Here is a 16,272-nt window from a genome sequence, read left to right as displayed (position 1 = left end):
CTGAGGAGTACTACATACCTCTTGTGGTGTTGTCAAGAAATGCTAAAGAGAAATTGGTCACTTAGCGTGATCGAAGACTCCCTAAACATCGAATTAGCACTGAGGATGCTAATTCTACCCCTGCCTGAGATCTTGCTTCATTTACAGTTTCCTTTTCATCTTTTACTTATCTGGCTTGTAGGAGTAGCTTATCTTTTGCGGTGAGACTGTACCACTCATGATGGGATCTGATATCGGACTTTCCAGGGCCACTTATATAACAGTATCTCTTTGTGCACATGCTTGCACGGCCATTTAATGCCTTCCCTGTGGCTCAGTGTTATCATGGGATAAATCAAGTGAATATTTAACAGAGTCAGGGCACCCGGGTAATTGTTACCAGCTGGGAAAATCAAGACTGACTGACTGACAATGAATGACCATGTAGTTAATATTCAGGTATGGATTTATGCTTGTTTCTGCAAAGTGTCCTAATAACATAGCTTGGTGCAGTATAAGAAATAAAAATGAAACCTCTCATTTAATAGATTTCTTATGCTTCCAGTGGGTTATTTGTGGGATTTTTTAGGTGCTACTCCTAATGCTCACAAGAAAAAGTTTAATCCTTTGCCCAGGGTAAACCTGGGCTGCGGCATATTCCAGCAAATGCTGGTCTTGAGTTTTCAGCTTGCAGAACCTTTCCATCTGAGGGCCCGCAGTACCGCGGTCAGCCGGAACTGCCAGTCCGCACACCGTACCCATTTGTACCCCACAAGCCCCCGGAGAGCTAAGGAGTGTGTGTATGTATGTGCTTCTCCCTCCGGCTGTCGCAGGTTGCTGGATACGCACTAACGTCCGGCGGCTGCTCCTCGAAAGGAGGACGGTCCAGAGGAGCGGAGGGGACCCGGGGACCCCCGTCCCGCCCCGTCCCGCCCCGTCCCGGCTGGGCAGGCCGCCCGCTGGGTCCGGCTCGCCCCGTCCCGCCGAGCCCCGCAGCGCGGACAAGCACCGCCGCCGGCCGCGCCCCCGCGCCGGGCACTGAAAAAGGGGCCGGGGCGGAAGAGCGGCGGGACTCGCAGCGGCTGCGGCGTGGGGAGGCTGCTGCCGGGCCCCGCACCGAGTGCCGCCCGGGAGACACGGCGGGACCCGCCAGCGCCCCGAGCACCGCCAGGGCGCCCTCTCCTCCCCGCCGAGCGCCGCGGACCGGCAGCCCCGGGGAGCGGCAGCACCGACGGCCGCGGCCCCCCCGCCCCCCCACCGCCCGGCAGCACCGACGGCGGCGGCACCCCCTCACCGCAACAGCAGCAGCCGGCACCACGGCACCATGACCATGCTCAAGCTGTCCCTCATGGCATTCAGCTTCGTCTTCTGGGCAGCGGGGCTGACCATGCTCATCATCGGCCTTTGGGCCAAGGTGTCTCTGGGGAGCTACCTGGCGCTGTCGGCCAATGACTACCCCAGCGCCCCTGCCATCCTCTTGGCCACCGGCGCCGCCATCATCATCTGGGGCTTCCTGGGCTGCTTCGGTGCTGCCACGGAGCACCGGGGCCTCCTGCGTGCCTACAGCACCTTCCTCACTGCTGTGCTGGCGGCTGGGCTGACGGCGGGGCTCTCGGCACTCCTCTACCGCCAGAACATTGCGCAGGGTTTCCAGGAAGGGCTACGCCAGGCCCTGCTCGCCTATGGAGAGGACGAGGGGATGGCGAATGCCCTGGACTCTTTGCAGCATGCCTTGTCCTGCTGTGGTGTGGAAAGCTACCGTGACTGGCTTACCTCACCCTGGGGACTGGAGCAAAATGGCTCAGTGCCCCTCAGCTGCTGCCGGATCCGCCGGGGTTGCCAGCACAGCCCACCCAACGCACGCGGGCTGCACCGCGATGGGTGCTTCAGCAAGGTGTCGGCCTTCGTCAGCAGCAACATGTTTTATGTTGCCACAGCTTCCCTGGGGTTGGCACTGCTGCAGCTCATCGGCATTGTGCTGGCCTGCCTGATGGCTATCCGCATCCCTGCCCAGCTGCTGGTCATTGCCACCCCTCGCTGACATCCCCCTGGTCCTGCCCCTTATCCCCTCCAGCTCCTGTCTTTCCCCCAGATCTGGGTGCAGTCCATTGGGAAAATCGTCCCTTCGTCCTCCCCACTTCCACCTGAGCTTCCTCCTCCAGACTCCATTCCCCCTCTGGAGCCTGGGAAGGTGCCTCCTGGTCTGGCCATGCCCGCTGCCCCCCTGGAGCCTCTGGACTCCTCCCACAGATAGTGGTGGCAGCACGGACAGACATGGCTGGCTGGGGCAGTGAGGACAGCTGGGTCAAGGCTGACCAGTTTTCTGGGTGATGTAAACATCCCGAGGCACTGAAATGGGGGCCAGGAAAGAGGAGGGGGTCTGGGAGAGCAAGAGAGGTGTCTCTCAGCATTACACCGGGTGAGTGTTCTGAGACTGGAAAGTTACGTTACTGGAAAACTGCTGGAGTGCACAAGGGGCACCCAGGTAGCCATGCCAGCAGCTGCCATTGGGGTCTGCTCGAGGGACTGCCCAGCAGCACGCATCTCACCGCTGCAGATTTCCTCCCTTTGCTGTGTGCAGATTCGAGCTGTCCGGCTGCCACGGGTGCTTTTCCCGCTGTGGTGTTCCGATGCTGATCTCCATCTAAAGGTGGAGCTGCAGCTCCAAGTGCTACTCCCTCCTTCAGGATGTGCCTGTCCTGGTAGCCACTGCTTCACTGGTTATGTCTTTGTGGGGCTGAGAAGACCTTAAACTTGGGTCCCTGTCACATGAGAGGATGGCAAAAGCTGCAGGATGGGACCTGACTAGGGGTGGCAAGAGGAGGGAAGGGCACATTGCCCTTCAGAAGTTTCTTTTCGACTTTTGCTGTTAACTTCAGGGTGAGTGGAACAGACTCTCTGTTTTATAGAAGGGTTTCTAAAAACCAGCCCTCAGACTCTTTGACATTTTGCCTTTTTCAAAGTATCTGTCTCTGAAGTATGCTCCTACCTGTGTTTTTGAAGCCAGTTCTGTACAACCTGGGAGTAAATGGAGGACATCAAGACTTGCCGTGTAGCCCTGGGTGTGTGCAGGACAGACAGCAGTGTAAATCTACAGGATTTTGTTTTTCCCAACAGTTCTGCGTTTGCATATTGAGCTTTAGGATAAGCAAACCCTGCACTTTAGAGGGTCCTGAATTTTCCAAGTTTCACCCTTGCTTCTTCCCACTTCATTAAAACCTGTGAACTGGACTATTAAATGTTTCTCTGTCTCACAGCACAGACTTGCTGAACAGCCGCCTTACCCAGCAAACTGGGGAGAGAGGATTTCAGGAAAGAACCAAGAACCACAAAGGAACTCCAGGATGTGGTGTCTTTTAGGAACGTGACTAGCAAAGCTGTGGAGAATGGTCAAATGCCAACAAATACGAGCAGGAGAGGAAATCTTGAATGAAGAAGATGACTGATAGCTTCATGGGAGGAGTGGAGTACCCTTGGGGGAAAGAGGAATAGCAGTGAAGCTCTGGTGCCCGGGCAATGAATGCATGGGGTGAGGGCAAGGAAGGCTTGACCATTTTCTTCCGTGCTTGCCTTTTGACTACATTTCTGGCTTTCTCTTTTCCTCCCACTGAAGAGCGACTGCGTGGCTGCAAGGACGAGCCAGGCAGAGCCTCCGTCCCACCGGAGCAGGAGGCGAGAGCCTCTCTTCCCGCTGGCTTTGGGAGCTGGAGCTGCTCCTGCCCACTGAGCAGCCATGCCTGCTCACCCTGGTGAGGCAGGCAAAGGGAGAGCAAACCCATCGCTGCCTCTCCACGGGGAAGGCCAGATCAAATGCAGAGCTAACTCTCCTCCCGCTGTTTAAATCTTCACAGTTTCTACACTTAAAAGAACCCTGCCTTGGTATTTCTGTGCTTTCCCTGCTGAACATAAGCTTCTAGGATTTTGTTTGACAGTGCTGCTGGGGGTGAAACCAGGGCAAAATGTGTATTCACTTGGAAAGATTCTGATTTCAGGTATCTTTACTGCTTTTAATGCTTTATACCACTTAAAATACCTGGAAATGCTACCACTTCCTTGTCTTTTGTGATAAGCCTCCCCTTTCTTTTTTTTCCTCCTCTCCCATCAATTTTCTTTTCTGGGAGAGGGATTGCTCAATTCTATGGTGAATTTGTTCCACCTTCAGGATTGTAACTATTTCTGACCTGGGGATAGTGCTGCAATTTGGCGTGCTAATAACAGCCCCCACCTTGTGGGACTGTCCTCATAAAGGTGCAGTGGTCCTGCAGAGCGACGCAGGCTTGTCCAGGAAACATAAAGGGAATTCCCCCAACTTATATTAACAATTGCACAAGCTTGATGGTAGTTGAGAATGTAAGAAAAAAACAAGCCAAAACAATGTAAATAGGTGTTTCCATGCAAAAGTGATGTTTTACTCTCCACACATGCAAAATAGTCTAAAGTTTAAATGAAGTTTGAGCTGAGGTCTGCTGAATCCAGAACGGTATTTACAAGGACCAGGAAGGAGTATCCAGCACTCACTGGAGTCCAGGCACACAAACCGATGTTACTAAATTTATAAAAATTATCTTTGCTCACAGAAATAGTTCCCTCAGGGTCAGTTCTCTCAACCGAAGCTCACAAGATCAAAAGCAGAGAAAGAGAAACTGAGTTTTCCTTTTTGGAGAGGGATTCTAGTCCGCATGAATGGATCTTAGGATTCTGCGTTAAGAGTTACGTTGTGCTGGGGTGTTAGCTGTGGCTCTGTCTTCACTGTCCCTCTGCTCGGGTGTTAGGTGGCTATGTAACTACGATGGTCACGTTCCAGGTGAAGAGTGCAATGTGAACAGGCTTCTCAGTCATTTGACTATTCATCTGCACAGATGAACTTTGAAAATGTGTCGGGAACCAGTCTTTATAGAGAAAACAATGTTTCATTTTTTTAGCACTGATGTTTATTGTTTTATGTAATATATTTTTTTATTTTTGTTTGTAAATGTCCCTGTATTAACACCACTTTTTTTTGAGTTATGCACTGGTGGAACTCCTGTTATTTTCTGGAAATCAATGTCATGCCCTACAGTTTTAACAATGGGCAAAAAGTATAGTTTGTATGGGAAATGGTACATCAGAAATAAAGTTTAGCAAGTCCTACAAGCAAACCAGTTTTGAATCTAATTCAATATTTGTATTTCTGTATGTTTCTGCATGATTCAACTAAGTGCAAGTGAAACGAAGTGTACACTGAAATGTAAAGACAGAAGCGTATTGTGGTTTTTTTATTCAGAAGATCCATTAAAGAAGCAATAAAACAGGCGTTGTGGAGAATGTGGGAAAGGGACATGGAATTGCACTGGGTTTGTCACACTGGTCTTGTTTATCTGAATCAATAAGCTCTGAAAATTTACAAGAATATGGCATTGCTCTTTTTTTTTTCACTCCACTGATTACTAAAATTATTTCTGATCCTGACCCTGATTACGTTGTATGACACACAGCAGTTAGTCAGAATGAAGGACGCTGTTAAAACACATTGAACCAAACCCCTGTGTAGATACTCACTTCAATCAGTTTGTCGTGTTTTTAAGTCGCTAGGAATGTCAAAATACGAATGATATAACCAAGTTTTAAGCATATCAGTCCATGTTTGTGTGGTGGCCAGGCCTGAATCTCAGGACATCAACTTAATGTAATGAATAATTCAAAATGTAAACCATCACTCTGCACTCCTGGCCTATACTCACTGAAATAGGATAAACCTTGGCAATGACACGTAAATGTTAAGTATACTTATATCACTGAAGATTTCATGGACTGGCTGTGAGTTTTAGTTGAATGTTTACTGCTACTTCCTAGAATAATAAAAAGCAACATTAACTTTTGTAGATGTATAGAAAAAAATGTCATTCTTCCCTAATTAGTTCTCAGACTAGCAGATTCCCAGTAGCTGTTTTGGTGGTCTTGAATTCTTTGTGCTCAGTAACCAAATTTTAATTTAATTTTTAAAATTATCTAGATTCAATGTTGGTTTTGCTCTGGATGGTCAGAATGTCTGTAACTGGAAAACGTTACATGGGACAGCACCATCTACCCCTTGCTGAAATACGTATTTTTTTTTCTGTCATCCTCTTCAGCATAAAGTCACTCATCAAAATGGTATGATTTAATAAATGCCAATCCCATCTTTTACAAAAAGCTAATCTCAATTTTAACATCACTGGTTAATTAATCAATTAAAAACCCTACCAAATTAAGTATAGGAGCAAGCTGTGTGGCAGTCAGAGAAACAATAGCTCTGTTGTTTGGACAAACTGAGATTTAGGATTAACACGGTGGTAAGATTAGACCCTTGTTATGAAACAAGGACTATTTTATAACATTGATCTAGAATAGCAAGAATATGACCCTTTCAAACTTCAAAAGTGTTTTGATATTTTGTCCAACATCAATTATTCACTGGACTTGTGTGTAGCTGAACGTGACATTACAGATAACCAGAACTAAAAATGACCTTTAGAATGGATTGTGAATTTTTAGAGAGGAGATGGCTTTTCTGGGGTCAGAAAACTTAATAAGTAAGCAGTAAGACTGGGTAAATCAGAGAAGAAAAAAGATTTCTTTTGTCAAAAAGTAATTTTCATCTTTATTTATGTATTTAACTTATTATAACACTATCTTCTTTCTTCTGGAGAAAATACAATCACTTGTTACCTCTGTGACTTCCACTCATAGCAGCTGATGTTGTATAAAGCCCATGGCAAGAAGAGTACTCATCCTTCTATTTCCACAGATAAATTATAGTAAAGGTGCCCTTTTTCATAGGTCTGCCAATCTATGGGAGATTTTGGTAAATCAGGTAGCATGGGAAGACAGCTGGAAATTCAGTGTTTTCCCAATCAAATATTTTGGCTTCCAATAAAAAAGGCACATCCATGGAAAGTTTGGGTGGTCAAGTTAAGAAGCCTGACCACAGTCTTGTCCTGAAGCACCACAAAATATTGGTCAGAAATTTAAAAGTCACACATCTAACAGAGTCTGAGGCTTTCTTTTCACGTGAAATCTCTTCAGCCCAGAAGGACAGCAGATAGCATCAGGAAGGTAGCACTGGTTTTGATGTTATATTCGTTTGAGCTGCGCTGACACCAGCATGGAGCAGAGCAAGTCAAAGGATAGTCCTAACTTCAAACGATCTCTGTAGTTTCTGAAGGTATCTGTAAGGATCAGGGGAACATCTGTAAAGATGTTACATGTCCAGTCCTTCCTCTTCATCCAACCACACATCTCTACCTCAGGGAGCTTATCGAAGCCACAGTCACTTCCCCATAACATCCTAAATTCTGTCTCAAACAGTTAAAGAAAGTATTTGTGGGAGGAGTTTTTTGTTTTGTTTTTTTTTTTTCACTGGGGAAGCAGATAGTTCACATTGATTTATTTTGCCCCCATATTGTTTCTTGGGCTTGTTGGTCCAGTGGCAGGGCATGAAGGAATAGTTCCAGACAAAAGTACAGCTAAAAGAATTTAGATCTGACGAGAGACTCAAAGGAGGAAAACAAAAAAAAGAAAAAGAAAATGCCCAAAGGTGAAGGCAGATGCAGTGAGACTGACCCTCTTTGTAAGGTAAGATTTTTGACACCAGTATGTTAATTGGCTAAATGTATCCATCTGTGTAATTTTACTTCAGTTTATATTTCATTGGTTGTGCACCCATTATGCTTCAAAATGGTAAACATGCATGCTTCTAGCCAAATCAATTTGACTGAAAACCATAAATTTTAATCTATTCGACATGCCATTGTAGTTTGCTGAAAACACGATTAAAGTATCACAATTTAACCTTGTTTTCTTGTGCCGTCTACTGTTCTGATGTACTTTCTGGGCCAGTAAAATTCATATATCAAAGGATATAGCATTCCCATGTTATCAAAGAGAACACACACACACATTTTTCAGAAGCTCTGTATCTATTGGTCAGATATTTGGATTTGCTTGTGGATGAGACGGTGACAGAAAAAAAAGGATCTATCGAAGAAACATACCGTTCCGTCCTTGACATCAGCTTTCATTTGCAACAAACGCTCAGTACTGTAGAGAGGAAATCTTTTGTTAATGACTTTAATCCATGTGATAGAATATAGTAGAGAATCTTATCTGGGCTACAGGATTAAAATCATCAAATTAAACATTATTTCAAATGCTCTAATTCTATAAAGATTTCTCTAATCTGCTTCAAGTGATTTCTGTGAAGCCTTCTTCCTCCTGTTCTCTCATTCTGCTAATGTCTGGAGTCACTCTTAGGCTGGCTTCACAGCAGAAAAGTTTTGATACAAGCAGTGTTTGAAGCTTGAATCTTAAACTATTCCCATTTGGTAAATATCACTCCCGTTTTATCATATTAGTGTACTCAGACTGATATAACATCTGTGTTTGTTAGTTTTGAACAATATCTTGAGTGTTAAGCAAGACCACAGCAAAATAAAGGGAGGTGCAATGCTCATATTGACCAAGACCAGCAACTCCTTGGAACTGGAGGTTATTGGAAGAGAATGTTACATCCCAACATTGCAACAAATAGGTCAAATACCACTTGGTTATTCACATTATTGGATTGCCCAGGATAACAGTTCTACGGCTCTACTCTGCCTACATGAGATGCATGCATCTTAAGGTATCGGCACTTTAAAGCAGGGATATGGTTTCATAATAAAACCTAAGAAAAGGGATCTTTCATGCTTAGTGTTAATCATTTCTGATAGCTCCACTTCTTCCAGGTCACAGAGATGGGGTGCTGGCAGTATCCCTGGTCAGTTCTAGGATCGGCTGGAGAGCTGGGATTGATAATATCTTGGTTAAAATGTCAGTATCAATTAGAGTAGTCTTACTGTTATCTAAAAAGTAAAACTCATTCCAGTTTAGAGAGGAGATACTGCTTTATTCGGCGCCGGGTGCTAGGTGGTACCCACAAATCTAGCACAATTAACGTTGTTTTTTTTGTCATATTTATACACAAATATTACAAAGATTACAAAGTGGTGCACTCCCCGTTACAATGATTGGTTCATATTTCTGCTTTATTGCTGTTCTGAGTGCATCTTCCAGGGCTGTTTCTCTGTGGTTTGGTTTCCTGACCTTGCAGACAGCACTATGTAGGGTGCCTGCTACCTTTTAGTAATTTACAGGCAAAGTAACTCAAGTGGTATTGTTGGGAAAATGACCTGTGCAATACAGTTCTCTGCTTTCTGAGCCTTCAACGTCCCTGCTGCGATATAAAGGAAACCTCTCTAGGTAGCGGATGTCTTTTACATTGTTTTTGTTGTTGTTTATTGAAAGGGTAATAAATACGTCTTTTTTTCATGAAAGCTTTTCCACATGATAAAGCTTCCCTTGGAGGACTGGAGTGATGGTGTCCCTTCTGCTTATGTCAGCCTCTGCTGTGCTAAGTTCGCAGCAGGAATCTCTTCTCACATAGCGGTTTGCTGAGAGGGGACTGCCTTGAGTATTAGACTTTGGAGTTCATCAGCACTTCAGTTTCCTGAAACCACCTTTTTGACAAGATGCTTTTCTTAGTAGTTGTGCTGGAGTATTATGTCATGTTCCTTGACGTAGTGTACTCGTGTCCCAGTAATCCCAGGTGTGGAGAACAACGCTTTAGCGAATAAAGACGGCGTGGGAAATGTGCGATTTCGACCTGTGCGCTAAAGCAGCGAAAAACAGCGGTTCAAAGAAAAGATATGCACAAAACAGGCCTTGCATTCTTCAGTAGCTTGTAAATAACATGTGACTGGCCGAATCCAGGAGATAAGGAGCTGAGAACAGACAGCCAGGCGCCTGTCAGGTGCAAAAGAAAAACAGAATAACAGATCTTGCGGGGAACACAAATCAGGTGATGATTGGGGAATAAAAGAGCCTCCCCTTTTAACAAGAAATACTATATATTCAGAAAATTCTGTAATAAAGTGGATTCTGTACTTGCATCCTACGGAGTCCGTGCCTATCTTACACCACAAATGGCGCCCAAACAGGGACTTGAAGAATAGAAGGACTTGAAAAATAGAACAGGGACTTGAAAAACCGAAGAAGGAAAGGCAGTGCGGATAATTACCGGTGGTGTACCCCTGCGTAGCTGGACGGAGGAAATTGCACTGCACCGAGCGCTCATATTCATCACCGGTCACTGGACGACACAGCTGAGCAGCCGCGGGGAAGTTTTTTAGACTGTTGTTTTTTCATTATGGGACAGTCAGCGACTCGAGAACAGAAGTTGCATACAGAGAATTTACAACGTATTTCACGAGAGCAAGGTTTTAAGGTCGCTCCGCTGCAGTTGGTGAGGTTGCTTGTATGGATTCGGGACTATTGTCCGTGGTTCCCTGTTAAAGGCTCATATGATCTCACTCAATGGCAGAAGGTTGGAGAGGAGCTGCAAGCTAAGCAGCTTTTGTAGTTGGAGCTCCCCGATGATATATTGATTACTTGGCGTGTGGTTTATACTGCTCTCAGGACTGTGCTACCTGCTGAACAGGTATTGCAGAAAGTGAATAACTCCATATTACCACCCGCTGAGACAAATACGAAAAAAGAATCTCGTTCGTTTGAATTAATAGATCCTGAGTTGGAGTCAGACTATGCTGAGGTGGTGACTGAACCCCCGATGTCGGAGGGTGGAGCAGACCCTGGGGATCCTTTTGATCCAGGTCCCATTGACCCCGAATGAGAGCCGGATTTTTATCCCCCTCTTACTCCTGTAAAAGCGATGGCTGCTTCTGCCCCCACAGCAGAAGAGATTTTGCAACAACAGAGACAAAAGACTCTCTCACAGATATCCCTGACGCCCACCCCCCCCACCCCCCCCACTTGGCGCGCGCCCGCCCCCTTCTGCACCCCCACCCCTCCCCTCGAGTTACCCATTACAAGGAACTGTTCAGTCTGGAATCTCGGGTGGACTAGTTGACAAGTGCCGGACAGAGGCACTAAAAAGAGGGGACATATCACTTCTTCAAGCCATGTCTGTGTTGTATCAACCGAATAGACCCCCCGAATATGTTCATTTACCATATGATGTAATAAAGGAGGTCCGCAAATCGATAAAGGAGTATGGTTTGCAGGCATCATTCACAATGAACTTGTTACAGGTTATAGGGGAATCTTACGTACTGACACCCTTAGATTGGAAATCCATCCTACGTCTTGTGTTGTCTGCAGCACAGTACTCTGTGTGGTTTTCAGAATACCGTGAGCTGGTGCAAATTCAGGTGATGAACAATTTAACGGCAGGAATTGCTATTGGTCTTGATGAATTAATGGGAGAAGGTCATTATGCTACCGGGATAGCACAGGCTGGACTATCACAGAATGTTCTTACCCAAGCCACAGGGTTAGCCTTGAGGGCACTCCGACGGGTGCCGGATTTCGGCAAGCAAGAGTCGTCATTTGCTTCCGTTCGTCAGGGACCTCAGGAGCCGTACATACAATTTTTGGATCGTTTACAAACTGCTATACAGAGACAGATAGACTCTTCTGAAGCAGCAGAATTGTTATTGTTGCAGCTCGCTATTGAGAATGCAAACACGGACTGCAGGCAAGCCATTGATCCTATTCGTAATCACGCCAAAACTTTGAATGATCTTACTGGAGCATGCCAAAATGTGGGCTCTGAGCAACATAAGGCAGATATGCTAGCTGCTGCCTTAGCTCAGCAGTTGGCAGTTGCACGAGCTGCTACTAAATGTTTCTCCTGCGGTCAGGAAGGGCATGTGAAGAAAGATTGTCCAAAAGCGAGAAGAGGAGGACGAGGACAAGGAGGGCAGGGAAGACAACTCGCTCGATTATGCCCTCGTTGTCAAAAGGGATACCATTGGGGTAATCAATGTCATTCTAAGTTTGATAAACAGGGCAATCCACTCCCTGAGAATACCTCGGGAAACGGGAGGACATTCGCATGTATATCCACAGTCTATATGACTTGCTACTACAATGAGTACTCTAAATGACTTACAGAAGTTGTTGGGGACAATTAACTGGCTTCGACCACTGTTGGGAATAATGACACACGAACTGTCCCCCTTGTTTTCGTTGTTGAAGGGGAATCCTGAACCAACTTCTTCTAGACAATTTACAGAAGCAGCCCAATCAGCGCTGCAGACAGTGATAGATAAAATTAATTTTACATTTGCTTATTGAATTTCTCTGCAATTGCCAGTTTGATTGTTTATCATTTATCATTCCTTTCAACCATATGCTCTCCTAGGTCAGTGGGATGAGAAGGTGCGGAAGGAAGAGCATGCTTTACGCATTTTGGAGTGGTTATTTTTGCCACATTCTTTTGTGAAAACATTGACCACTGCCCTAGAAATGATTGCTAGACTTCTTTCGCAGGGTTGTTTGAAATGTCAACAATTGACGGGACAAGATCCTACCTTCCTTCATCTACCATTAGCCAAAGAATTTCATGTTGTATTGTGTAATAGTTTGACTTTTCAGGCTGCATTGGCTGATTATACTAATGTTATTTTGTATTCTTTGCCACGCCATCGTTTATTAGGTTGTCTGCACTGTTTACCTCTTCAACCACGGTCTTTGTTGAGTTCTGTTCCTCTACAAAATGCTTGTACTGTGGTTATCGATGGTTCTGGCAAAACAGGTAAGGCTGCAGTTGTATGGCGTCAAGCAAACTGCGAGGAGTGGGCTTCAGATGTTTCTCACTTATCTGGATCGACGCAGATTGTAGAGTTAGCTGCAGCAGTCCGTGCCTTTGAGTTATTTTCTAAGGAACCTCTTAATATCGTTGCAGATTCTGCATATGTTACAGGTATTGTTCAGTGCTTAGAATCCACTTTTATACGAGAGGTAGACAACAAACAGTTGTGTGATTTATTGTTAAAGCTAGCCCAACTTTTAAAAATAAGACAGCATTTTTATTTCATTGTCCATATTCGTTCTCACACTAACTTACCAGGACCCCTTGCTGAAGGTAATACAATAGCAGACCAATTTACAATGGCTGCGGTTTTTCCTCGACGTTTTGATCAGGCAAAATTAGCTCATGAATTTTTCCACCAAAACGCACACTCATTACGAAAGCACTTCTCTTTAACTACCGCACAGGCTCAAGATATAATTCGAGCATGCTCGGATTGTCAGCGCCTGTCCCCTTTGCCAGTTTTGCCAAGGACTAATCCCAGAGGTTTAAATGCTAATGATTTGTGGCAATAGACGTCACACATATTTCTTCTTTTGGACGCCTTAAGTATGTTCATGTTTCTATTGACACCTTCTCTGGTTTTCTGGTAGCCACTGCCCATTCCGGAGAACGTGCCAGAGATGTTGTGAAGCATTTTTTAAGATGTTTTGCGACCACAGGGGTCCCATGGAAAGTTAAAACAGACAATGGCGCAGCTTATGTTTCTCGACGTTTTCTGTTATTCTTACAGGATTGGGGAGTTGAACATATTACTGGAATTCTGCGTTCCCCTACTGGTCAAGCAATAATAGAACGTGCCCACCGTTCTTTGAAATCTATTTTTGATAAACAAAAAAGGGGGAATCCAGTAGGGACAACACCACAGGAAATATTAGACAAAGCTACTTATGTTTTAAATTTTCTTAATCTATCTGGATCTAAGCAATATAGTTCCGCAGTAGATAGACATTTTAGAACTGAGGAATCCTCTACCATGAAGCCTCAGGTGTTTTATAAAAATTTGGAATCTGGTCAATGGGAAGGACCGGTCCCCTTGCTTACCTGGGGACGGGGATATGCTTGTGTTTCTCTTCCCTCAGGTCCCTGTTGGATCCCTGCAAGATATGTAAAGCCAGCGCAAGTGAAAATGCATACTGAAGATGAACAGGACGATAAGAAACACCAAGATGATGTTGCATCTGGGATTGATCAACCTCAAAATTAAGATATGGTGGTTTATAGAATTGCAGATGTATTATAATGATAGTTTTAACACATCAGATTTATCTTTTTTCCCGGCTCATTCAAATATTTGGCAGATGGGCCTTTCCTTTTTTAAGTGACAATTATATCAAGTACTAATGATGGAGAACGCAACTAAGGCTAATGTAACGCTTTTGTCTGAAGCAGAAATCATGGTCTGCACAACCCATCCTTATCTTTTGCTCTAACCTCCAATGCTACTATTCTATCATGTAATGGATCTTTTTGTATTACTCTGTCTTCACCAGACTTTAGGAGTTGTATAACTTTTAGCGATTTATAAAATAAGTCTTATCTCGACTAACATAAATATAAGGCCTTGTGTGTCACGTCTCTTCTATGGAATGACACCCAGCATGATTGGAATTGTGGAACAACATTTACAAGCACATTTGATTTATCTCTTCAACATAATATTCAATCTTTACATGATCAATTGGGGGACCAAATTAAAAAATTACGGGAACTAATGAGTCAAAGTATATTCGACACATTAAAAAATGACCTATCATGGCTAAATCTGAAAACTTGGTTTAGTGGTTTAAATTTTTGAATGGGGGTTTTTTATTGGCATAGGCACTGTGTTGTTTTTCTTGTTCTTGGTGGTTTTTTTTACAGATTCTACGGTTGGCTATCTGACGAGTGCAGAAGATAGAGGCACGTGTTATGGACACACTGTTGCTCAACGGGGTTGTCATAAACAAAAAAGGGGGAGATATGGAGAACAACGCTTTAGCAAATAAAGATGGTGTGGGAAATGTGCGATTTCGACCTGTGCGCTAAAGCAGCGAAAAACAGCGGTTCAAAGAAAAGATATGCACAAAACGGGCCTTGCATTCTTCAGTAGCTTGTAAATAACATGTGACTGGCCGAATCCAGGAGATAAGGAGCTGAGAACAGACAGCCAGGCGCCTGTCAGGTGCAAGAGAAAAACAGAATAACAGATCTTGCAGGGAACACAAATCGGGTGATGATTGGGGAATAAGAGAGCCTCCCCTTTTAACAAGAAATACCATGTATTCAGAAAATTCTGTAATAAAGTGGATTCTGTACTTGCATCCTACGGAGTCCGTGCCTATCTTACACCACACCCAGGTACTGTCATTCTTGTCTAGGAACTCTCAGAAGAGATAGAGGTGGAGCCTTGCCATCTGCAGTAGCACCTTGAGTTTCAGCGCAGAGTTCAGCCAAAATAACAACGAAAGAAAAGCACAAATCCAACAGCTAAATTTATCTGTCTCGTGATTTGGAATAGATCTGTTCACTGAAACTGGTAAAAAGACCACCAGGATGGCTAGGTAATAAGCAGAATTGGAAACTCATTGCAAAATTTCCCAGCAGTGTAGCGTGTTCACACTTTCTTGTCCGTTTTGCCCTTGCAAGACCTACGTCTGTAATTCCACTTCTTATTCACAGAGTGTTATTATCGGTCATGCTCATCTCAGCTGTTAATTTTCTGCTGCCTTCTGGGTCCCTTGAACAACTCCTCCTTCTTTTCGAGCTGCCCACCCCAGGAGTCAGGCAGTCCTTCCAGGTCTGAGCTCCTGGTTGGGCAGGATTTTTAAAAGAAGCCTCTTGATCTGCCTGGCTTTAGTAGCAGCAGCTTTCTAGCACTAGTAGTGACCTTTATGTTTTTTAATTACATGAAAAATTTGGCAGAAAGTCAAAATTAAACAATAATTTCAGATAGCTGTTTTGCTATTAGATAATACTTGTTTCTTGCCAAACCAACCACCACCACCACCCACCTCTCGTATATCTTCTTTCTTTGTTGGCTTGATGTTATTGTTTGTTGTTGCTGTTGTTTTGTTAGAATGATAATACTAAGCTAAGCTAATTATTTTACAAGGAAAGTAAGTGGGTTTGGACCAGCTCTAGTGATTATGTTAATAATTTAATTAACGAAGTTTAGAAGGTACCATTGAGCAAACTCATCAGAAAATAAACGTGTAATCAGATACTTCCTGGAGAAAGTAGAGGTAGAATTCAGGTCTCTCTTCCAGATAGAATCCCAGAAAATGAGCTTCATGGTTTGAAAGCGGAATAGAGATTAATTTTAATTCTTCTGATAGAGGGCACTGAGACATACACCTGGTTAATATAGCTCTCTCTAAGAAGTAGAAATGGAGATGTGAGTGCTGTTCTGAAGCCAGCTTTCTAGCATATGTTGTATATGTCATGCTTCCAGTGTATCAGGGATGTCATCCTTTATTTCCATTCTGTATGATGTTCCTTATGTGCTTATGACAGTCACATTTATTTAATACTGAATTTTTGGCTCAAGACACTTTTCATCATGGTCTTTTCCTTTTGCAGGAGGCTTAGCAGCAGTGTTGAAACACCATTCTGTCCCTGCAAGTGGATCCAGTAAGATTTCT

At 44.3% G+C, this 16,272-nt stretch overlaps 2 protein-coding genes across 6 annotated transcripts in view; both read left to right on the top strand.

Moving 5' to 3' along the window:
* The first annotated feature begins 1,071 nt into the window (after positions 1-1,071).
* LOC129213318 (tetraspanin-7-like) lies at positions 1,072-2,193 on the top strand. Its single transcript, XM_054843128.1, has one exon. It carries the CDS (start codon positions 1,304-1,306, stop codon positions 2,018-2,020), a length of 717 nt encoding a protein of 238 aa, XP_054699103.1. The 5' UTR covers positions 1,072-1,303; the 3' UTR covers positions 2,021-2,193.
* Positions 2,194-9,587: 7,394 nt separating this feature from the next.
* The window catches only part of LOC129204842 (endogenous retrovirus group K member 9 Gag polyprotein-like), a 34,038-nt gene continuing 27,353 nt past the window's right edge, over positions 9,588-16,272 (top strand). For 4 of the 5 annotated variants that reach the window (XM_054821549.1, XM_054821539.1, XM_054821566.1 and 1 more), the window contains exons 1-2: positions 9,588-14,861; positions 16,211-16,261. In XM_054821549.1, the coding sequence (XP_054677524.1) occupies positions 10,956-11,942 (987 nt within the window). In that variant the 5' untranslated portion in view covers positions 9,588-10,955 and the 3' untranslated portion in view covers positions 11,943-14,861; positions 16,211-16,261. The remainder of the gene's footprint in view (positions 14,862-16,210; positions 16,262-16,272) is intronic. The other variant, XM_054821557.1, reaches the window with a different exon arrangement.

This window comes from Grus americana, chromosome 1, assembly GCF_028858705.1.
Source record: "Grus americana isolate bGruAme1 chromosome 1, bGruAme1.mat, whole genome shotgun sequence".
Lineage (NCBI taxonomy): Eukaryota > Metazoa > Chordata > Aves > Gruiformes > Gruidae > Grus > Grus americana.
Note: the sequence above shows the minus strand (reverse complement) of the source record. Positions and strands in the feature narration are given on the sequence as shown.

Excerpts from the sequence above, each read along its gene's own strand:
- LOC129213318 (XM_054843128.1), top strand. The coding sequence starts at position 1,304 with ATGACCATGCTCAAGCTGTCCCTCATGGCATTCAGCTTCGTCTTCTGG.